Below are 23,705 nucleotides of genomic sequence, written 5' to 3' on the forward strand. Positions count from 1 at the left end.
GGAAACAGGAGGGGGTTGCTGATGCTCGGGGTATAGAGGATCTTTATTATCCCTGGTGTGCGTCTCCACCTCGGCCAGGTCGCGCTGCCGGCCTTCCTCGGGCGTGCAGCTCCCGGCACCGTCGCGAGCACCCCCTCGTCTGCCTTCGCCGCTGCCGCCTCTCCGCCTCTGGACTCTCCACCCTGGACTCTTCTTTGGGCTCTCCTCGTTCGACTCTCTTCAGCTTCTCCAGCTACTGCAGGCTTCGGGCTCCAGACTTCCACACCGCTCTGACTGACGAACACGGTCCTTTTATCCCCCGTAGCTTCGCCTTTGACCCCCTCCCTTTGACCTTTCACCTCGCTCCCCATTGGCCCGAGAAAAAGTGGGCGTGAAGGCTTTTTGATCCACAAATTTGCATATATCGATCGTTCTGGAGGCGGGGCCAAATTGCCCCTCGCTCACCGATTGGACGGCAAAAAGTGGGCGTGTGTCGTTTTTGATCCGTTTTTGAAGCACAAAATCCGTGATTTTGTACACGCTGTTCAACGTGCGCCCTGCACGAGTCCAACACCGGTACCCACAGCGGGGCAAGAACGGTGGCGATGCTACGGTTGCGAGGTGTGACGGGAAGGTCGTGGCGGTTGTGGTGAAGCGGCATTGTGGTTGGTGGTTGATGTTGTGGTTGTGGTGGTAATCATGGCGGTTGGTCCAAAATAAAGATAGTAAAAGAAAAACGGCTATCCTGAAGAGTCGCAGCTCGCATAAATGACATGTATTCCCACTAGACAACGGGTTTGGGCCTAACTACACATGCACTTACCGAGATACCTCACCTAAGGGACCTGAATGGTGGTTTGCGAATTTGGTAACCACAACACTACCCCCTTCCCTTTTTACAGACTCGTCCCGAGTCGTCAAATTTTCGTGTGCCATCATGTGTAGTTTTCCCCTAGTACATTTTACCTACGGATCCCTGAGTGCGACATTCATGGTATTCGTGTCCCCAAAATAAATAACCTGAGGGCTGCGTAACTATCTAAACAAACTCACTCACACGGACGACTTAAATAAAATTGCCGGCGCTAAGACATACATGCCGGGGGCGCACTCATATTTACAGTACATCTTAACCTTAACTTACAAATTTTACACTAAACCATGGCCCAGGATCACTGAACTCTGCAAAAGAAAAGCAGTTAGCAGGGAGCCAGGCTGCCCACATGCAGTCTCTGGCTCAAAACAATGCAGGTGACAGGGAACGTGGCTGGCTGCTCACACGCAGTCCAAGGCCTTCCCTTTTGAACTGAACTCAGTGAACCACAACGGTGCTTGGGCTGCACAACGCAGTCTCCGTGCCAGCTCAAGTGGCACACGCAATGAGCACAACGAATGAATGGATGAATGGATGGACGCAAAACACGGTGCACGGGCTGCCACTGCAGGCCTGTGTTGTAGCTGCCAACAGGGCAGTTCTCGCAGCTTGCAAACTGTTGCCTTGATCCTGGCGCACATGGAAATGAACAGGGGGGGCAAAGCAAAAATTGAACGGGGCTGGTGAACGTGGGCAGTGGGCATGGCATGGCAAAGGTGAGCAGGCAAACACAGCCCGCAGAAGAAGGCCGCTGCAGGCAAACACAGCCGGCAGATGAACTGGCCGGCACAGGCCTTGAAGTACCACAGCTGCAGATGATCCGGCCGGCACAGGCCTTGCAGCAAAACAACAGCTGCCGATGAAGTTGGCCAGCCTTTGCTGTTCAGTGGAGGTTGGTGGAGGGAGTGCGGTGGTGCTGGCCACTTGGAAGGCGGGCTCGGACCTACCTACCTGTCTCCCTCCCACCTATCGCCTTTGCCTGTCACTGTACATACCCACTCCCTTAATTTGTCAAACCCCAATTTAGCCCCAACTTATTTATTTTTTTTTTCTTATTTTTACTCCCCCACTATAAATCGTCCCCTAACCCCCTTTATCGTCTTTGTTCGGCTAACCTATCCTGTCACCTAGCCTACTCCCAACCCCTACGTTCCCTTCCCGGAGGGGAACAAGGGAGAGCTAACGTCCTGTGCCGAGGCCCAACGAAGCCCCAGAATGGCCTCCCCAGAGTTCAGCGATCTTAACACCAAGTGGGTCCAGCGACCCACAACGACAGCGAGGGGATGGATGGTGCGGAGGGGTACATCTCCTAATCTACCCTAACCATTTAACCATTAAACTACCCCGGGGCTTTCAACAAGCGCCTCTTGCTTAAACTATTGGTTCTATAAACCCAGATTCCCGTCGCCTGTGTTGGTGTCCTCACAATTTCGGGCCTCGCCCCCCAATTTTCTCTCCGTGCCCTCACACGGTCTCCTGGCTAGGACACGTGGCTCCCTTTGGCAGGCACGACCCTCTGCCGATTCTCCCGCTATGGCACCCCCGGGCACTACACTGCCTCCGAGCCTACCAGCTCCCTAACACCGGGGAGTGCCCCCCATGGCACCTCCCCTGAAACGCACACGTGGCAGGCCGGCCTCCCGGGCCCCTTTCCGAGGGTCACCCGTGCCCACAACACTGCCCACGCGGCTAATGGCGCCCCGGGCCCCCGCACCAAGCAGGCGCACCCGTGCCCACTACTCTATCCCGGCCCCCCATGGGCCCATGGCCTACCGCGGCCGACTAGCCTGGTGCCCGGGGTACCCACTCAGCGATACTCACCTTTCGCAGCCACGCTCCCAAGCCCGTCAACAGGGCTCCTGCACCCCTCCAAATGGGTCTCGAGCCTACTTTCCCACCAACAACAAAACGACCTCCATTTTTACAATTTGACTAACCCAGCTAACTCACTTTACTCTGACCCCGGGGTCCCTTGGGCGGGAGTCACTCCTCCCCCCAATCACTCATCGCACCATGCATTCCCCATTCGCTCCACACACACACACAGACCCGCTGGCCTCACTCACTCACCAAGCACATGTACTCACCTCACAACCCACAACTCTTCAACACACACACCGCTGAACTCTGCCATCCTCCTAACTAACTCCCCTAACTAACTCGTGCTCCCACGTCATCCCTTACACTAAAGCACGTTCCTTTTAACACTACGTAGCTAAGCTACGTCCCCGCTACACATCCAAAGTCTGTCTCTGTCTCCAAATAAATCATTAATAAATTTCCCAACCTAAAGCTCACTAAATCCCTCTACCTAATCCATTCCACGGACTCCATGAGGACTTACCCCTGCCCCATGAAGTCGGTCTAACTAAGCTAACCCTTCCCCCTAACTAGTTTCCATCCTGTGCCCCGGTTAAGGGGGCCTTTCACCCCTTGCCCAGGAATCCTGTGCACCCGAAAGTGAAGCTTGCTGTTTTTTTTATTTTTTTTTTATGCGCAGCACCTGCGCGGCAACTCGCGCACTTTACACCTGCCTGTGACGTCATGCAGCTGCACGTGTTCCTCGTCCCTCCTTGGACGGTACCATCCGGCAGAGATATCCCTCCTGCCGGATTCCAACCCTACGTGCAGCCATGGCGTCACCGTGCGCATAAAAAAAAAACACAAGCCCCACGTCTCGAGGGGTTCCCCACGCGAACACATGTGCTTTGCCCGTTGGAGCTTAACACACACGATCGCGTGGAGAACCCGTCCAGTCCAAATCCATTTACCTGCCTAAACTTGTCCGTCCGCGGGATCGGCAAATCCACCGCGTGCGTTTCCGGACCGGGACTTCACTCTCGCAAGCGAGCACGTGGTGGTCTCGTGCGTTGCACAGCACGAACCTCATGCTCACTGCTGGGTGAACCCGGCACGGTCCCCGAAACAACTCCAGCCGCTACTCGGCTTTCGTTTCTCCCATGTCGCCGTCGTCGCCTCCATTCCACCCACGCACACCTGCGTGTCACGACGCACACAGTCCACACCATTAAACTCACACCGGGAGACGCGGCTGCGTGCTCCCGCATGCCAACCGACATCTCCCTCTCATACCGCTCTCTCACACACACGGTCTCCCTTGCACACAGCGACCTTGCACACGGCCGTTCACTCACGCACGGTGCCTCACCACTCACACAAACCATACTACTCACACACGCGGGGGCACTCAACCGCTGTGCCTCATCCACACACGCGGGGGCACTAACCCGCGGTGCCTCACTCACACTGGCCGTTTCACTCACACATGCGGGGGCACTCACCCGCGGTGCCTCATCCACACACCGTGCCCCACTCATACACGCGGGGGAACTCAACCGCGGTGCCTCACTCACACTCCGTGCCTCATTCACACACGCGGGGGCACTCACCCGCGGTACCTCACTCATACACACGGCGACACTCAAACACGGTGCCCCATCCACACACGGCGTGCTGGGAAGCACGCACTCCGGCACCATCGCCACCACACCACTCACACACGGGGTCGCTTCCACACACGGGGACGCACTCACGCCTTGCACCACACACACAGGGACAACCACACTGGGGATTCGAGTCCCCACAAGGGTCTCCGGGGCCTCTATACCCCCCAAGCTCTCCGTGCACCCGTCCACAGCACTCGTCCCCTCAACCTCGCAAAGCACGACCGAACTCACCTGGTCGTGACTCACCTCAAGGGGGCAGACTCCCTCCCCTCGTTCCTGGAGGAGGCCATCCAGGTGCTCGCACTGGGTCTCTACCCAGTCCGCCAGCTCACCCTCACTATCCTCCACTACCTCCGTGTGTGTGTGTGCGTCACTTACCCCGTCTTCCTCGTGTAGTCTTTCCTCTATTTTTTCTATCTCCCGTGTCTCTCCCAACTCTTCACCCTTTACCTCCCTTGTCTCAACTATTATTTCCTTTGTCACGGCCTTCATGCCCGCCTGCAGGCATCGGCCCATGTTCTGCGTCTCACCCCAGAACTTTTTCATCTCTTCCCTCATTTGCTGTGTATTCGCATCCATTTTTTCGATCATTTTCGCATTGATCTTTTCGTTCATTGCCGCCAGCATGGCGCATAGCTGGGCCATGTTGGATGCACTCAGCTGAGCCGTTTCGGCAAGGGTTGGGGAAGGGTCTTGGTGGAGAGGGGCGTGTATATATATATTGTTGTGTTTGACAATATATATATATATTGTTGTGGTTACCAAATTCGCAAACCACCATTCAGGTCCCTTAGGTGAGGTATCTCGGTAAGTGCATGTGTAGTTAGGCCCAAACCCGTTGTCTAGTGGGAATACATGTCATTTATACGTGCTGCGACTCTTCAGGATAGCCGTTTTTCTTTTACTATCTTTATTTTGGACCCACCGCCATGATTACCACCACAACCACAACATCAACCACCAACCACAACGCCGCTTCACCACAACCGCCACGACCTTCACGTCACACCTCGCAACCGTAGCATCGCCACCGTTCTTGCCCCGCTGTGGGTACCGGTGTTGGACTCGTGCAGGGCGCACGTTGAACAGCGTGTACAAAATCACGGATTTTGTGCTTCAAAAACGGATCAAAAACGACACACGCCCACTTTTTGCCGTCCAATCGGTGAGCGAGGGGCGATTTGGCCCCGCCTCCAGAACGATCGATATATGCAAATTTGTGGATCAAAAAGCCTTCACGCCCACTTTTTCTCGGGCCAATGGGGAGCGAGGTGAAAGGTCGAAGGGAGGGGGTCAAAGGCGAAGCTACGGGGGGATAAAAAGGGGTGTTCGTCAGTCAGCAGAACGAGAAGGAGTCGGAGGGAGAAAGAGTCAGAGAAGAGTGTGGAAGTCTGGAGCCCGAAGCCTGCAGTAGCTGGAGAAGCTGAAGAGAGTCGAACGAGGGGAGCCCAAAGAAGAGTCCAGGGTGGAGAGTCCAGAGGCGGCAGCGGCGAGGGCAGACGAGGGGGTGCTCGCGTCGGTGCCAGGAGCTGCACGCCCGAGGGAGGCCGGCAGCGCGACCTGGCCGAGGTGGAGACGCACACCAGGGATAATAAAGATCCTCTATACCCCGAGCATCAGCAACCCCCTCCTGTTTCCCCCCCGCGCTGAGATAGTGCGACCAAGGGGGCCCCTTTTCCCACCCCCTGCCAGGCACTGTCCGCGAGGCCCGCGGAGTGAGGCGCCATCGCCGCTCCGCGTCTCATCACCAGACGGGTCGGCGCGACCCGGTCTCGGCCTCAGGCCCGCCTCATTCTTGAGGTATTTCTTTTCCTTGGTTTTGGGTATGTGTTGTCGGCGCCGTCTGTGAAGTAGAATTGTATAAGTGTTGCCGTGTGCTCGGTAGTCGGTATTAGCTCTGCATTGTGTTTTCGCTTTTATATTTGCTTTTTGTGTAAATGGAATTGTGTTTTCTTTTTTTTGTGTGCTTTTGGTGGAATTGTATTTGTGTGCTTCCCGTGTGCCGCGAATAAATGTGCTTTATTGTTGAACTGTTCTCCCGCTTCGCTTCGTCTTTTCCCCCATTGAATCCCCATCTTGCTTCACGTAAAGGGTTGGTAGTGGGCTGAATACGCCCGATAATTAATCGAACCGTCGAGGTCGACGATAACACCGCTCGGTTATTCTGATAGTACGGAACGGGTCGCTTAAGTGGCCCGTGTCCGAAGTCGACCTGCGGCGAGGTGCGATCGCCCGGTCTACCCTCCGCGTGGGTACTTAGGTAGGTCGAATTTGGCGAGCAACCCTATCCCACGCGGGGGCTGATTGGCTCGATCGCGGTGAGACCGAAAGGTCCACCCGTGACTGGTTCCCGGCGTTAGTCCGAGAGGGTCACGACTGGATTGTCCGTCCGGTGGGCGACGTGCCGCGATTCGAGTTACGTGGCCGTTCGCACGCCGGCGGGCGCGGAATCCGCAACAATATATATATACACACACACACACACACACCAGGGGGTTGACTCAGCCTGTCATCCTTCCGGGGTCGGCGAAATGAGTACCAGTATACTGGGCCGGTGTATACCCCGGTTAAAATAGGTGTACCATATCCCTGTGTCGTAAGAGGCGACCAGGGTTGCGTCAGGAAGGGCATCCGGCGTAAAACATGTGCCAAATCACTATGCGGATCATACGGATGATCCGCTGTGGCGACCCCGAACGGGAGCAGCCGAAAGAAGAAGATATATATATATATATATATATATATATATATATATATATATATATATATATATATATATATATATATATATATATATATATATATAGATGAGACTCATACTCTCATACTATAGTTGGGAACAGGTCATACTACAGTAGTCTGGAGAGAATTACTACAGGTAAGGAATGGTATTTTTGCCTGGGTATAATTTGTTTATCAAACACAAGTTATTTTTTTTCAGTAAATAAGCATTTGCTCACTGAAGTGAGGAATTTTAAACAAAATCAAAGTAAACATAATTACCTCAATGACAGGAAGAACAGATGACCTTTCATTTGACACAGTGTCCGATGTCTCTAAAAAACAAAACAAAAAAAACAACACTACTTCACATTAACCTCAACACAAAACTTCTGAAACTATAAACAAACATTACCAAACTCTAAGTGAGGTAGTTGAGGTCTCACCACAGTACCATGTTTTAAGTGAAGTCGTTGAGGTCTAAGGTCTCACCACAAACGCTTTTCATTTGGATGATGGCACGTCGTTTGCAAAAAGCCTGGTAGGCATCAGAGTTCTGGTAGGCCTTCAGCTCCTCCACGTAGCGCTGCCTATCTCGTTCAGCTTCATCGGTGTACTTCTGTGAACCATGCAGGGTTCTTGTGACCACTTGTGACTTTGAATCCAATATCACTGTATCAGACATTATATGTACCAGGACTTGTATAACCATATTTTATGGTGTCACAATGTAATTAAGCATCTTGTAACGACTACTGGTCAATCATGCGCCTGTGTCATTTTCAAATTCTAGACTACCACCCATTAAAGGAAGTGCCAATAACACTTGTGGTAGTCCGGTCATCACAGTTGCTTGGTTTGAATCCAGCAAGTCACTTTAATGAGATCACAACGGTCGACAGTTTCGGGAGCCTCCCTGCCAGATGTCGTGATACCATACAAATTGGAAGTCTGACTAGACAGAGTGTTACACCAATTAGGTATCCTGCAAATCATATGCAAATTAGGCTGAGTGAGCCTGACGGGCCCCATGGTCCGGATGTGCGGTGTTAAGAACCACAGCCAATTATCCCTCAACGGGTCTTTCTTAACCACCAAATGAGAACCATGACAGCCAGAATTCACTACAGGTTCGTTTTCCGATTCATGTTCCAAATATAACATTAAATTTAAATCAAGTTGTTCCTCGATCATAAGCTGATGTTTGTGGATGGACGGACAGAAGTGAACCTATTAACTAACGTGTGTGTGGTAACTACTGCTCTATTCAAAGCATTAACTACCAGGAGCCATTTCCATAACAATACATTACATCTCTAACAGAAGATATGGCCACAGAACGGGCACACAATGGCCTAATCAATGGGAGGTATACTGTGGCAGCTTTAAGTGCACAATACAAATGAAAACAGAACAGCCAGCTTCAACTCCTCCTGCAGACATCGGTGCAATGTGAGATGCAACACCACCTACTGACACTGCACGAGTAGAGCAGTTTGAAATTAAATTCAACTCAGTCGGGAATCAAACCCAAAATAGGCAGCTCAACAGTGAGAAAGCTACCGGCCGAGCTACGGTGACGGCCTGGCTAAGTGCTGCCGGTCCCTAAAACTTCAGATTCCAACAAGTGTTCAACCAAAAGGCAATGAGACTGCATCACAAGCAGCTGCACAAACCACCTGACCTGCTTCTCCTCAGTGCTCAGTTGGGACCAACAGCTCCCAAGTAGTTTGGTTATTTCTGTAAAATGGAGATTCGGGTTCTGCCTCTTCATTTTCTCTCGCTGTTCATTGAGGAACAGGACGTAACTATGCAGGAGACAGTGACTCTTAATATCATGTTGATCTGAAGTTAAAAAAAAACAAAAAAAAAAAAACATGCAAGTCAATTACCCAGGAAAATAAAGATGCTTCACTAAGGTTCTAAAAATAATTAAATAAAAGCATGTCAAAATCAGCAATCTGGAAGTTTTACATACTTGTTTCACCTTGCAAGTTTGTGTACGTTACAATCATACCCTATTGGGCCTTTTAGAATCATTTCTAAATGTGGCACAAAAAGAAAAAGAAACATAATTTGAGACATTTACACAAAAAAAAAATATATATATATATATATATATATATATATATATATATATATATATATATATATATATATATATATATATATATATATATTGGGATCTGCCTGTGGCATTGCACAAGCTACTGAAGCCATTAAATCTCTCAAAATTAGAAATGGAACACAAACATTGGCCATTCACACTATCCTGTGCACACCTGTACCCATCACATTGACCTAATACTCTTATATAATAGAAAACACAATTTGTATTTGGATGTTTGTGTGTTTTTATGTCCCCCTTCATAAGAACGATTTGAGCAGAGTTTTTAAAGGCCAATCTTCTGGGTGCTCACTGTGGTCAAAATACCCCAACGACCCAGTTGACCCAAAAGACCCCAAATAAATGATGACTTCGTGCTTACCATGGTCTATTTTTTCAGGACAAAACCCAAAAATTTTAAAACATTTTTCATAAAAGTAATTATGTCTCTTCCATTGGAATTGGAGATGGTGACCTGCAACCAGGCCTCATGGGCAATGTACAGAAGCTTTTTTTTTTTTTTGAAATAACAATAAATTCAAGATAAATTGAGGTGAAATTGGCTGAAAAAGTATAAAGCCCGTCAAAACCGACGGGTTGGAGTTGTATTATTACACCAAGTGGGTTTTACAGATACATTATTGTAGATTTTAAAAAGTGGAAACCAAGTTGGGTGGTGTATTGCTACCAGCCCACATTTACGGAATGGTTCAGTGTAGTTTCCCCTCCCTGCACCCCCCTTCTTTTGAGTTTGAGTCAGAACAAATCTAATCGGGAGGGGGGGGTTAGGGTAACCGCGGGGGCCACAAACTGCCGTTCGAGAACTCAATCTATGATGTAAATGCTTGATCATAAGAGTTTGCCATCAACAACCAACACCAACCCAGTTCCAATTTAAAAACATGCTGCAAAGTCTCTCTCACACACACACACACACACACACACACACACACACACACACACACACACACACACACACACACACACACACACACACACACACACACACACACACACACACACACACACACACATACACTGCACGTGTCATTAGAACATCATTTGAAATAGACTATATACTCCACTCTTACCGAATAAATGTAGACAGACCCAAAAATCATTGAACATTTTGCGTAATAATCATGAAAGCCAAGGCTGGCATCATAAAGTGAATTAAACATATGGCTTACCTTTAGAAGAGTTGCAGGTGTCGAGTGTTGGTACTGAACCTCCTAAGAATGGTGTCCTTCCACTCAGTTGTGTATTTTCGGGTTAAGTCCCTCTCAAACGCTAGCTAAACCAACTGGGCCTTTCCTTTGTGGAGCAATGGGCGTCTGTGGTCCGAAAATACGTTTCTCAGAGTGGAGAATGAATTCTCGCACATTGCTGTGAAGGCGCCAAATGTTAAGGCATGTTTGAAAGCAGTCAGTACACTGGGCATTCCAATCAGATGTGTGGTACTTTGAGAGGATGTGCTGTATAGTCCAATCCCCCTCGATTGGCTGTGATTGTTTTTGTGAGCTGAAAAACAGTTTAGCAACTGCGTACTCCATCTCAATCATAGGCGATCATGACAGGTCCATAACATGCTTCACAGCATTTACATCAAGTAAGGAGAGGAAAAGTCCACAAAAGTGGCACTGTATTCAAGCCAGTCTCGGTTGTGATACCAAGCGGAGACAAATGAATGCTTCCCTACCACTGAAAATGCTGGCAGGGTACTGTTGTACGACGATTTGGTTGGGCTGGTCAGTCCCGAGCTCATCTATGACTATGGGGTGTCTTCCACAGCTAGCGCTTATGCTAGCAGGTGCATCATGGCTGCTCGCAGGAGGCTCTTGCTCTTCAAAGGTGGCCGTGCTGGGTGCATTTGCTCCCTCTTCCATTGGAGCTGGAAGAGGCCTTGAAGAAGCAGCACTGTGTATCCTTTTTCTTATATCCATTTCTGTTCGAAGTGCAGTCTGATAGTTGCTTGCTCTCACTGAAACATATTGGCACCAAGCGCCGTCTGACTTGCTCATGCTAACTGTACGTTATGCACGCGCTTATCTTGACGTAATGACAACAAATCAAACTAGGTCATAGGTCAAGCACCAGACCAATGAGCATACTACTTCCCCAAATGTGACCTTATGCAAATATGACCAACAGGGTGTGATTTTTTCTTTATTTCATTTAATTTTGCAAAAAGGTTTTCACTTTTAATATAATAAATATAAATTAATTAATAAAATGCAAAGTTTGGTGCCAAAGGCTTGGCCTGCGGGTGGGGGCTTGGCCCACGAATGCCCCCCAATGACGCCGACCATGGTTTGACTCCTTGGCATTGAGTCCAGGTCTTCAAGTGTATTTATTGTTCACTCACTGGGAAAATCAAGTGAAGACCCAAATAAATGTTGACTGTTGGTCTATTTAACAAGCTCGAATGAGCTAAGATCCTCGTCCTCTTAATGATGACGTCATAAAAACGAATATGATGTCATTGTGATGCATCAGGTTTGCAATAAATTATCTGTACTAATACCCGGCTTGATTCCCGCAAACAAAATTCAAACAGCTCGCCTCATTTCGGAGATAATGGTATAGAGGAATTCCATTAGCGGCGATATTATGACGTCAACTTTTTTTCCTTGGAAGAATTTCCAAAATCGGAGATGGTTACTGCCTGCGCGTGGGCTTTCTGCATATACATGGCAAGTTTCACGAAGATCCGATGAAAACTCTGGGTTGTGAAACAAAAAATGTCAAAAAATAGGAATGTCATAAAAATTGATATGACATCATAGTGAGGTATCATATGTGCGGTAATTCATCTCTGCTAATGCCCTGTTCGATTCCCGCAAACAGAATTCAAAAAGCTTGCCTAGTTTCGGAAATATTTTTTTAGGTGATTTCCATTAGCGGAGATATTTCGACGTCACAACTTTTTTTCTAGGAGGAATTTTCAAAATCGGAGGTGGTTGCTGTCTGCGCAGGGTATTTTTACATATATACGCCAAGTTTCAGGAAGTTTTGATGAAAACTGTAGGCTGTGAAACAAAAAAGTCCACAAGAAGAAGATGAAGAACAACAACGTGAGTAAGACTTAGAGTTCCTCCACGAGGATCTAAAAACAGCCCGTAGATAACAACCAGTCATCATTTATTTGGGTCTTATGCAACTCAAACCCATCATTTGAAACAGGTCCAACTCTACTAATAAATGAAGTGTGTGTGTGTGTGTGTGTGTGTGTGTGTGTGTGTGTGTGTGTGTGTGTGTGTGTGTGTGTGTGTGTGTGTGTGTGTGTGTGTGTGTGTGTGTTCCTCCACAATTCCAAAACAATGAAATTTTGGGGCCACAAACTTTGCATGCATACCAAGGGGACTCCAAGGAGGTGCATGAATGAAGATTGGCTAAAAATTTTCACCCCTTTTTGAAGATAATTAATGGCTTACCTCCATGAAAGGCTTATCCTTGGGCAGCTACAATTCACCTCGTAGGGGTCCTAATTTGGCCTAATTAAACATGCCTTGCCTTGGAAACTCAATCTACTCTCACGGAATAATTCAAGTATTTCATCAAAATATTATATCGAATTTGAGAATCGCATCTCGTGGACTAAATAAGTGTTGTAATCTGGAGTGAAATCTGAAAACTAACAAATAAATTATTTTTATAATCAAGTGTATTTATTGAAGCAGAGCATCAAGCTAAAATTTTCTTCTACTGTTCAGACTATTATATTTAGTGCAGAAAAGATTAAAGAACATGCAGAGAAGGTGTAACTTTAGAGTGCAACGCTGTGTTTATTAACCTGCTTTTGCAAGCCATGATGATACATTCCACAGGGGTACTTTTTTCGGCAATAGCGTACAGTTTTCTTTTTACCACTTTGGGTGATCTGCTTTCATGACAACATATTAGTAGAAATATACTAATAATTGCTGCAACGTATTAAGAGTCGACAGTTGGGTATGAATAGCGATAACGTGGGGTGTATGCATGCCAGCATGCGAGTAGGTTGGAGGAACGTGTATGGGGGGGTGGGGGCATGCATGCATTCAGGCCTTTGCCAGGAGGATAGCATGGGTTTGAATTTTTAAATGCTCCTGCCTGGTTATATATAGAATACTGTGGTTAAAATGAAAATGTTGCTGTTTGGGAACATTTTATCGCCCCCGTAATGTCCTGGTACGCTGCCTTCCCTCCCCTTCCCCTTCACCTCACGCTGCCTTCTTCCCTCCCCTCCCTCCCCTCATCCTCCTCTCCCCCCAAACCCCGTCCGCCACCAAACAGATCTCCATCAGTTGAGAAGAGGGATCAGTGTCAAAGAATGTGCGAATTGGATAAATGAAAGCTGTTTTTTTTTTTTGACATGTCGGAACTAATGCTAGGATCAATTCCGCAATTCGTCTCAAGAAAATGTTGCCGTTTGGGCAAGTTTTATTGCCCGTGTACACTACCTACCCTCCCCCTTCCCTTACCCTCATGCTATCCTTCTCCCAAACTCCCTCCACCACCATACAACTCTCTGGTCGGTCGAGGAGAGGAAGGGGTTTCAAAGAATGTGCGAATTGGACACAAATGAAAGGTTTTTTTTTATATTTTTATTTTTAGCAGTTGGAACTGCTGCTCTGATCACTTCCATAATTTGTCTAATGTTAAGAGATTCTAGAGTTTATCATGGTGTGGAAATTAAATAAAAGGCACGAACACTGGCACAACTTTGACGATTGAAGGAAAATATCCTTCCTTCCCTCACTCTTACCTCCTCCCAAAGCCCCTCCACCCCCCACGGATGACTCGAGGTGGTATTTAGTCGGAACCATTTGAACATGCTGTTTTAATGTACCAAATGTCGTTCAATCCTGTACAAATGCTGGCATAACAGGACTATTATTTCCCCCACCCCCCTCCTCTTCACTCAAGTCCCCCTATCAAATACATGTCCAGAACACCCCCTTCCCCTCCCCACTACCACCTCTCTCCTCCATCCTCCTCACTCCCTCCCCCCTCCGAGAGTGTATAGCGACGTGTGGTGAGGCCTCGCTCTTTCTCCCCTTCCTCGCTCCCCCTCCCCTCCCACAGTATTCTTGTCAGTGAAGCGATGGGTTGCATTTGCTAGTATATCCTATATATATATATATATATATATATATATATATATATATATATATATATATATATATATATATATATATATATATATATATATATATATATATATATATATATATATATGGCTCTTTCTCACCACTCACTCACATTAAAGATCGGCACCTTCCGGGTGACGTAGGAAGCTGAAATTGAGCGAGTGCTGACGGATATTGAAGCCCATACACCGGGGGAGGGGCGGGAGGGCGGGGGGTTATCATAAAACTGTTAGAAAGTGTTCGACATGAAAATATTGTTAAATGAACAAAAAAAAATGGGGAAAAAATAAATGCAAGTGAGCATTTATCAAAGAACCATGAAAAATAAATCACTGAACCGTAAGCGACCTGAGACAATGGGCAAGCACGATTTGTTGTTGCTTACAATGTGTGTGCAATCTGTAAAATCACAATGTGCAGGTAATCTATAAAATCCCAGACTATTCTCACCCAGTTGTGGGTGCTCGAGGTGCGCTCACGTCCTTCTGAGGTTTCCGTTTCTTGCCTTTGGGCCAACCGCCTTTTCTCTTCTTCAAAACAAGACCCAAAACGTACTTGGATGCAACTCGAGTATCCGTTCAAAAGAGCACCAAATGCACCATTTCCTTTATACAGTAGTTACAATGTTCTTCCTTTACACCGTCAGCGATACAAGATTCTTCCTTTCTATGTGTTTGCCATTTTAAAGTTATTATACGAAGAGTCAACCAACCTTCCCTTCTTCTGCAAGTGCTTTGGGTGTATTGCTGGGAGCAAGGGATTGAAGTAATGGCTGCACATTAAACAATGTTGCAGAACTTGTGGCCATTTGTTCCACATCAACAGCCTCAGGAACCATCAGTTGCTCGGAGGACGCTGCAAAAGCAAGGGTGGGGCGTAAGGGAGGAAGGGGAGGGGGGTGGAATTCCATCACATTTGTATACCTGGTAAATTGATGCTTCCTTATAATACAACATGTAAATGACCAAGGAATGGTTCCCATAAGGATCAAACACATGGAGATGTGCATTACCTCATATGAAAAGTTGCATCGTTAAAAATCTTCCTCCCCTATTCAGCTCATGTTATAGAATAGCGATAGTTACAGTATTTCCCAAAGTGCATGTTTAGACAAAGAGTGAGGTCTTTTTATTTGTCTACAATGTCAAGGCTCGTTCGTATGAGAGCTAACACACAGAACGTACAAGGGGAGCAGGAGACAAGAGGGACGGGAAAGGGAAGGACAAAACAATGTGGAACAGAGACATGAGGATATCTTTAGAAGGGAGAGGGATGGGGTGGGGTACATGGGGTATACAAGATGGACACTACAGGGACTTTCAGGAAGGCCATTTCATTGTGATAGACAATATCTGTCGTTCTATATATAGAAAGTCCATCTTCCTTGACCCCAAGGGTGTCTAAAACCACCATTCCTTCATACCATTTTAATGTGCTTTCCTTTTGTAATCTGTCTTTTGTGCTTTTAGGTGTTTTGACAGGCCATCCTGTATAAGTTTGGTGGGAAAACGCTGCAACTGTCACACGGACTACCAGCACCATGTGGGGTGAAAGGTCAGGGTTTTACCCCACTCACAGACTGGACTTCGGAGTAATAGCAACCGAGCGGGGAGGGGTTAGTGGTGTCATGGATGCAGGTGAGGTTCGAGGCTATAAAAGAAGGTGCGATGCAAATGGTGAGGGAGGCAGATGCTCGCGGCTTGTTGCAGAGTCGCACACGAGCTGCAAAAAGGGGGTTCTCCACAAGCAAGCATTTACCTGTTGCGGCCTCTGGCCACAACCCACAACCCAGGTCATGACCCCCTCGCCCGAGCAGACTTTGTGTCTTCTGCACGAACAGCTCTGAATCGGTCATAACTCCATCTGGATCCATCTGTGTCCCACCAAGGCTGACGTTTGTTCATTAACTTGGGAATGCATATTTGGGTGGAGGGTTGTAATCAATGCATTGCTTCTCTTTTTGTATTCCCGCTCCGTGTTGTTCTCACTGCACAATTATAAAAATCACTTGGTTTCTGGGTGACTTGAGTGTCGCTGATTGCTAGTTGTAGTTGTATATGCACGTTAAACGGCAGCTTGGTTTTGGGCGAGTAGTGCCCATTAGAAGGTGACTGCATCTGACGATTTTGCTCGGATCGCAAATTAGTCCAATCGGACAGACGACACAGTTTAGCGCATCGCCCGATTGGCTCGGGTGTTCCACTGGAGCATGGCAACATGGCAAACAGGCCCATAATTTGGCTCACAGCACCTGAATCAGTTGGCTGCCGCAACCACTTTGACGAGGTTCATCAGTTTCGGTCCGGACAACTAGGACGAGTCCGACAACTACAACAATACGACGACGTGGCGTGACGAGCAAGTTACAAATGATCTGAAAATGAACGATCTGTATCAACGTAAATCTGCATACAGACCCAAAGACTCACTGACAGACCCATTACGACAGCTTATCCAAACCATTCAGGACTGAGAGACTAAACAATAATGATGCACCAGATGTTCCTTTGGGACTGACAAAAGCAAATGATTGGAATGATTGTTGCAACCATCTGAGAAGCATTTCTAATAGTGTTACTGAACAAAAGTGAATCGACCAAAGAAAACTTCCACACACTTCCTGTCCATGACCAGCATACGACTGCAAACACACTCATTGAACAAATCATTACAAAAGTGTACATTTTATCCACGACGATGTGATACATAAATACACATTGTGATACATTAGTGTACATTTTGTCCGTGACGATGCGATACAAAATCTTCTGCAGTCAGCGTGACTTCACAAAAGAAGATGCATATGTTTGGGTACGATACACGAACATGGCTGCTTTTGGATGTACAAGTCGTGCAGGACAACTTCCGTACACAGTCGTGGTGCTAAATGAAGACAACTCAGTGAGCTGCCCAATGGTGGACAAACCTTGCACTTGCGAAACCTCCACATTCTCCTCCATGTCAGCGAATGGGGCATCCGGCGTCAGACAGACAAGGCTACAGAATCCAAGAAAAATCAACATGAACAATAAAAGAGCATGTGTCAATGGCAAATCAAAGCTAACGAAGAACTGCAGAGTAAAACAAGTATCAAATGGTGCACGTGGTGAAGTCAGCACTGGAACTCCTTGAATACATCAGTTCAAATCTCATCGAATGAAGCAGATTAAACACATTGGGTTAAGAAACCTCGGACAACGAGGGTGATCATGGCATGATTACCGTGCCACCACTCAGACAGTGCACACCACACCAACTACTAACTACATCCCTTCATTCAAACACTGCCCCCCCCCACCACCCTAACATTAAAACACCAACGCCCCCTCAAACTACATCCCATTACTAAAACACCCTTCCGCCACACCCCAACTACATCCCATCATGAGAACACCCCCACCCCTCAACCTACAACCTCTCATTTCACCACCCACAAACCTACATCCATAAATCATTACTCAAACACATCCAATTATTCAACTACATACCATCATTCAAATATCACCCTCCCACATCCCCTCAATAAAACACCCCTCTTAACCTAGATCCCATCAATCAAACACCCCCCCCCCAAACCTACAACCTCTCATTTCACCACCAACAAACCTACATCCATAAATCATTCCTCAAACACATCCCATACTTCAACTACATACCCTCATTCAAATGTCACCCTCCCACATCCCCTCAATAAAACACCCCTCAACCTAGATCCCATCAATCAAACACCCCCCCCCCCACTAACATTCCCTCAAACACCCCCCCATCCCCCCAACCTCTGTGTACACAGTGTGTTTCTGGTCTTTTGCCGCCCAACCTCATATACCTCTCCTCCACCTCGTCCCGCGTGCAGGCCACACTGGATCGAGAGATGTTCGATGAGGCGGTGTATACGTTTGAACACGTTGGTGGAACGTACGTCTCGCAGGAGAAGCGCGTCGAGGACGAAGCTCGGGATGAAGGTGTCCCATTGTACGTGGTGTCCATGTCTTGTTTCTCATTTCGGATTCCACACGATGAACGTTCATTCATTCATTCTTCGACATCGTCGTCACCTCATCTTTGTCTCGACTCCATCAGACAAAATCTCTCCCTCGTGTCCCTTTCCTCCGGCAGTCTGCAAAATATCCCTGACGTCAAGTCATGTCCTCCAACTGGGCACCAACTGCCTGCGCAGCATTCGTACATCCCGAGTGGTCCATTCACGATCACTCTTCCGCACACTCATTCCCTCTTCCGCACACTCATTCCAATTATTTTAATTAAATAAATCATCACCACACGGGATGACGGATAGTCCTGGTCCTCGACCTCCCGGTCACTCACCACACAAACCTGTGCGCTGCAAGAAAGGCCGAATTGTTGACGTACGAATGTGGGAGGGGTCTCTTCGGCTCCGCCCACTGGAGATGCCCCTCCCCCTCGAGAATGAACTTTTGAAAAAAAAAAACCGCAACAATTGCACAATCAGCGAGTGCCGATGACGCGTTTCGCGCATGCGCAGTCTGTGCGTTTTCAGTGACTGGTTCTGCTCGTCCGAGCATTTGTGACCTGCCGTTGCTGAGAGCTGAGACAAAATCTGTCAGACAAGTTACAAATCGTCCTTTTAACAGAATTTTTCGCATTTCGTCGAAAGACTGCCCAGTTACAAAAATGGCTAACCATCATTGTTATGTTGTTGAATTCAAAAAATAGACAGGTACCACCTGGAGGTGTTGAATACAGAGGGGTATCAGGATGTCTGCAGGACTTCCAGGTGGCTTCAGCATGGATGGCTGATTGTGTTCACGTTTATGGAGTGTTCTCTGTGGGGGGGTCTCATCAATGGGTGATGTGTGTGGTTCATGTGTGTTTTTCACACAAGAAACGCCTTCGCAAACTCCCCACCCCTCCCCCCCCACAACCCCCACCCTACCCGCTCCCCCCCACACCCCCGCCCCAGAAATAAAAAAGTACAAAAACAAAAAAATCAAATATGCTTGTTCTTGTTCATATCAACTGGTCTGGTGTTGATACGGCGCAGGCACGATGGGCCGAATGGCCTCCTCTTGTGTCCAGGTTCTTTGTGAAATCGGACTCACGACAATCTTACTTTGTTAAATAGTAGCAAATACCACCTGTCGCTTCACTGACGGGAACATTGAGATGGGGGTAAAAAGGGGAGGGAGAGATAGAGAGAGGTGTGGAGGGGGGAGTGATGAGATGGAGGGAGGGGAAAAGACAGAGGAGGGAGGGTGAGCAAGGAGGGGTGGAGGACCGAGGATGGAGGGAGAGTGAGGAGGGAATGAGAGTGAGGGAGGAGGGGTGGGGAAGGGAAGGCAGTGAGACATGAGAGGAAGGGTAGGCAGACGTGCGGTGGAGCATCAATTAAGATTCATACCATCTCATCAAAATTATTCTGCAGAGAATAACAGTGAAGATGGAAACAAAATAATGTCTGAAATCCATTTTCTACCGGTCATATTATAAATACCACCCAGAGACAAACACCGCCCTGACATGTCCGGAGATAAACACAGTACAGAGAAAAACACCACCCGTCTGCGTCCGGAGCCAAGCTGTCTGGAGACAAACACCGCCCAAACATGTCCGGAGACAAACTCCCGTCCAGACATAACACTGCCCGGACACAAACTCCCTTCCGGACATAAACACTGCCCAGACACGTCCGGAGACAAACTCCCAACCAGACACGTCTGGAGACAAATCCCGCCCGGACATAACCACCGTCCAGACACATATAGAGATACGCGTCAAGAGATAAACTCCCATCCAGACATAAACACTGCCGGGATACGTTCGGAGACAAACACCACCCGGACATAAATACCGTCCAGATGTGTCTGGAGCCAAGCTGTCTGGAGACAAACACCGCCCGGACATGTCCAGAGATAAACTCCAGTGTGGACATAAACACCACACGGACACATCCGGAGACAAAATGCCGTCAGGACATAAACACCACCAGGACATGTCTGGAGACAAACTCCCATCCAGACATAAACACCGCCCGGACACAAACTCCAGTCAGAACATAAACACCACCCGGACACGTTCAGAGACAAACTCCCATCCAACACGTCCAGAGATAAATACCATCTACGTCCAGAGATAAATACCATACAAACATGTCTGGAGACAAAATCTGCCCAGACATAACCACTGTCCAGACATAATGACCATCCGGATAGGAGAGAGAGAGAGAGAGAGAGAGAGAGAGAGAGAGAGAGAGAGAGAGAGAGAGAGAGAGAGAGAGAGAGAGAGAGAGAGAGAGAGAGAGAGAGAGAGAGAGAGAGAGAGAGAGAGAGAGAGAGAGAGAGAGAGAGAGAGAGAGAGTCAGAGAGAATCACAGAGAGAGGGAGAGAGAGTCAGAGAGAGAGAGAGAGTCAGAGAGAGAGTCAGAGAGAGAGAGTCAGAGAGAGAGTCAGAGAGAGTGAGTCAGAGAGAGAGTCAGAGAGAGAGACAGAGAGAGAGAGTCAGAGAGAGAGAGTCAGAGAGAGAGTCAGAGAGAGAGAGAGTCAGAGAGAGAGTCAGAGAGAGAGAGTCAGAGAGAGAGTCAGAGAGAGAGTCAGAGAGAGAGTCAGAGAGAGAGTCAGAGAGAGAGAGAGAGAGAGAGAGAGAGAGAGAGAGAGAGAGAGAGAGAGAGAGAGAGAGAGAGAGACAGAGAGAGAGAGAGAGAGAGATTGGGGGTGGGGGGAGTTATCGGAGAGAATATGCTTTGCTTTGTGAACCACACACACACACAAACACACACACACACACACACACACACACACACATACACACACACACACACACACACACACACACACACACACACACACACACACACACACACACACACACACACACACACACACACACACACAATACCTCGTACATATGCACGCCATTTTTTCTTCCCCGAGATCAGATCCAATATGGCGGACTGGTGGCCATTTTGTTACATAAATGTGTCCCTAACAATTTCTCAGACACGCATGGTCCAACTTTGTTCACACTTGGCAAAAGCACAGTACACAATGGCAAACACGGTCACGTCACTTTATTTTGCAATCTGATCAAAGATGGCCGACTGGTAGACCGGCAGCCATTTTAGTTGTAAAAAAAAAACTCCAGTCTCAAACACGTTCTCAACCATTTCTCAGACATGCTTTTACCGATGTTGTTTAAACTTGGTGTGCAGACAAGGAATGATGGTTTACATATGCATGTCATTTTTGTTTGAGATCACCTCCAAGATGGCCGATTGGTGGCCATTTTGGTGCTTAAAAGGGTCCCCAACCATTTCTCAGACATGTATGATTCGATTTGGTTCAAACATGGCACAAGAACATTATATGATGGCATACACGCGCCCCTCACTATATTTTATGATCTGATCAAAGATGGCCGACTGATAGACCGGCAGCCATTTTAGTTGTGTAAAAGTATGGGCGAGCCCTTTAACTCTCCATAGCAAAATTACTAAAACAACAGGGGCTATGGAGATTTTATATCTTTTTTACTTGTTGCTCCAGTTATAACTGGAACACTTTTGACACTCTTCAGGTTCCAAGATCTATTGATCTCATTTCTGAGGTCCTGCTATTTGGTCATTTTCTTGATTTTTTTTTTATATTTTTTTGAATTATTGAAACCAAAATCGCTGGGTACTGATATCTCCATCAGCAATGCTGTCTTTTCCTTTTTGTTCCTGAGAACGATGTCCAGTTACAAGGCTTTGTATTTCCATGTTCATGCTCGATGGGATCATCAGGCCGGAAGTGAGCATGATGTCCTTATTTTCACAATGATTTCCCTTGCTTTGTGTTTCCATGAGTTTTCTGGAACTGGGATGTTGAATTTTTTTGCAGATATGTCAATGAGTGACTTTGCATACTTTGTTGTGTGTAAAGTTGTTCTGATAATAGTTTTTTACATCTCGAAAGCAGGTGACTAGTACTTACTGTTTCTGTCTTGCAGAACCTACACTTGTCCGTCTGGCCCAGTCCCGCCATCTTTTAAAATCCACGAGTGAGCCTGTTGGTTCGATAACGAAATTTTCATTGTTTTTTTTTATGGCCTTGGAGCATACCTGCCTGCTGTACTGCTTTAGCATTAGCTTGCCTTTCACGAAGTCCAAATGTGGTTGGGCCAGGGTGGGGGATTATATTATTCAGTCATTTTTGCCAAATTATGCTCACATTATTGTCATTGTCAATATTATTAGTATTAATCAATATATGCTTTGTTACAATGTTATCATTGGGTTTTTTGTTTATTTTGTAACAAGCAAATACCAACCATCACTTCGCTGACGGGAATACCAAGAGATGAGGGATGGCGCATCTGTCCGTCTGTCTGTCCGTCCGTTCCATATTTTATGGGTCATCCATGGCTACCAGTGGTTCCCTGGTTATCTTATCCAGCCACTACCAGGTGAGCGCCCTGGGGTATTCCCCCTATGTTTATATTGTGCAAACAATTTTTGGCCCCATCTCTCAATGGTGAAGAATCAGTTAAAAATTAAATAATTCTCAGATACAGATCCGGATTCGAATCGACACCAAAATTAGTTGGGCAACTTAGCATAGCAATTGTGCATTTTGTGAGGAAAGCACCAAATTTGGCACACTAGTAGCCTAACATATTATGAACAGATTTGGATATTGGGCCATCTCAAATTCAGCCACTGATGGCTGTGGCAACCATTTTTCACTGCCATCAAAAATTTGAGATGGTCCAATATCCAAATCTGTTCATAATATGATAGGCTACTGGTGTGCCAAATTTGGTGCTTTCCTCACAAAATGCACAATTGTTATGCTATATTTAGCTAAGTTGCCCCACTAAATTATGCGTTCCTATCCTTGGCCGGTCACCTACATAGAGAAAAAAAATTCAGAACGATTGTTTGAAAACTTTGGCCGAAAATCGTGTGAAAAAAACAGACAGACGGACAGGCAGACAGAAACAGACAAACGCCACACAGCAACACAACTGGAAATGTTCTTTTGCCAAGTAACAAACAGACAAACAGGTTTGAAAGTACAAGCTCCTTCGGTGGTGGTCTGGCGGAGGTTAAAATGCCAATTTTAAATTTCCCACCGAGGGTGGGTCCATATGGGGGTCGGAGATTGGGGGGGGGGAGCGGAGGGCCATCGATGTCAGGTCCTCAAGGAGGCAAGATGTTTGTTAAACTACGTCGCACCATCGTTTACCAAGTCGACGATCATTTATACAGAAAAGTTCAGCCATTTGGGTTCCACACTGAAATCGTCAAGGGACGCTTATAGATGACACGCAGGATAAATTGGCGTTACTTGGTTTTTTAAAGATAGAGCGAAGACCCTCTGAAGACGGCTTGTTTATTTGCGCTTTTATCAACGACATACATGTCGAGGCGGTTAAGGCGTCTGACGAGGGGGGCGTTGCAGTGAAGT

At 47.2% G+C, this 23,705-nt stretch overlaps 1 protein-coding gene across 3 annotated transcripts in view; it reads right to left on the reverse strand.

The window, feature by feature from the left end:
• Positions 1-18,758, reverse strand: part of LOC147016210 (uncharacterized) — a 38,289-nt gene extending 19,531 nt beyond the window's left edge. Inside the window, exons 1-8 of one of the 3 annotated variants that reach the window (XM_085849032.1) lie at positions 18,607-18,758; positions 18,107-18,397; positions 17,207-17,277; positions 14,993-15,135; positions 14,731-14,810; positions 8,726-8,849; positions 7,534-7,660; positions 7,324-7,376 (exon numbers count right to left, since the gene is read on the reverse strand). In XM_085849032.1, coding sequence (XP_085705158.1) covers positions 7,324-7,376; positions 7,534-7,660; positions 8,726-8,849; positions 14,731-14,810; positions 14,993-15,135; positions 17,207-17,277; positions 18,107-18,312 — 804 coding nt within the window. In that variant the 5' untranslated portion in view covers positions 18,313-18,397; positions 18,607-18,758. Of the gene's footprint in view, positions 1-7,323; positions 7,377-7,533; positions 7,661-8,725; positions 8,850-14,730; positions 14,811-14,992; positions 15,136-17,206; positions 17,278-18,106; positions 18,398-18,558 lie in introns of all 3 variants that reach the window. The other 2 variants (XM_085849034.1, XM_085849033.1) reach the window with 2 other exon arrangements.
• Between the last annotated feature and the right edge of the window lie 4,947 nt (positions 18,759-23,705).

The sequence above is a fragment of the Eptatretus burgeri genome, chromosome 12 (genome assembly GCF_056783735.1).
Source record: "Eptatretus burgeri isolate ZD-2024b chromosome 12, Ebu_testis_v1, whole genome shotgun sequence".
Taxonomy (NCBI): Eukaryota; Metazoa; Chordata; class Myxini; order Myxiniformes; family Myxinidae; genus Eptatretus; species Eptatretus burgeri.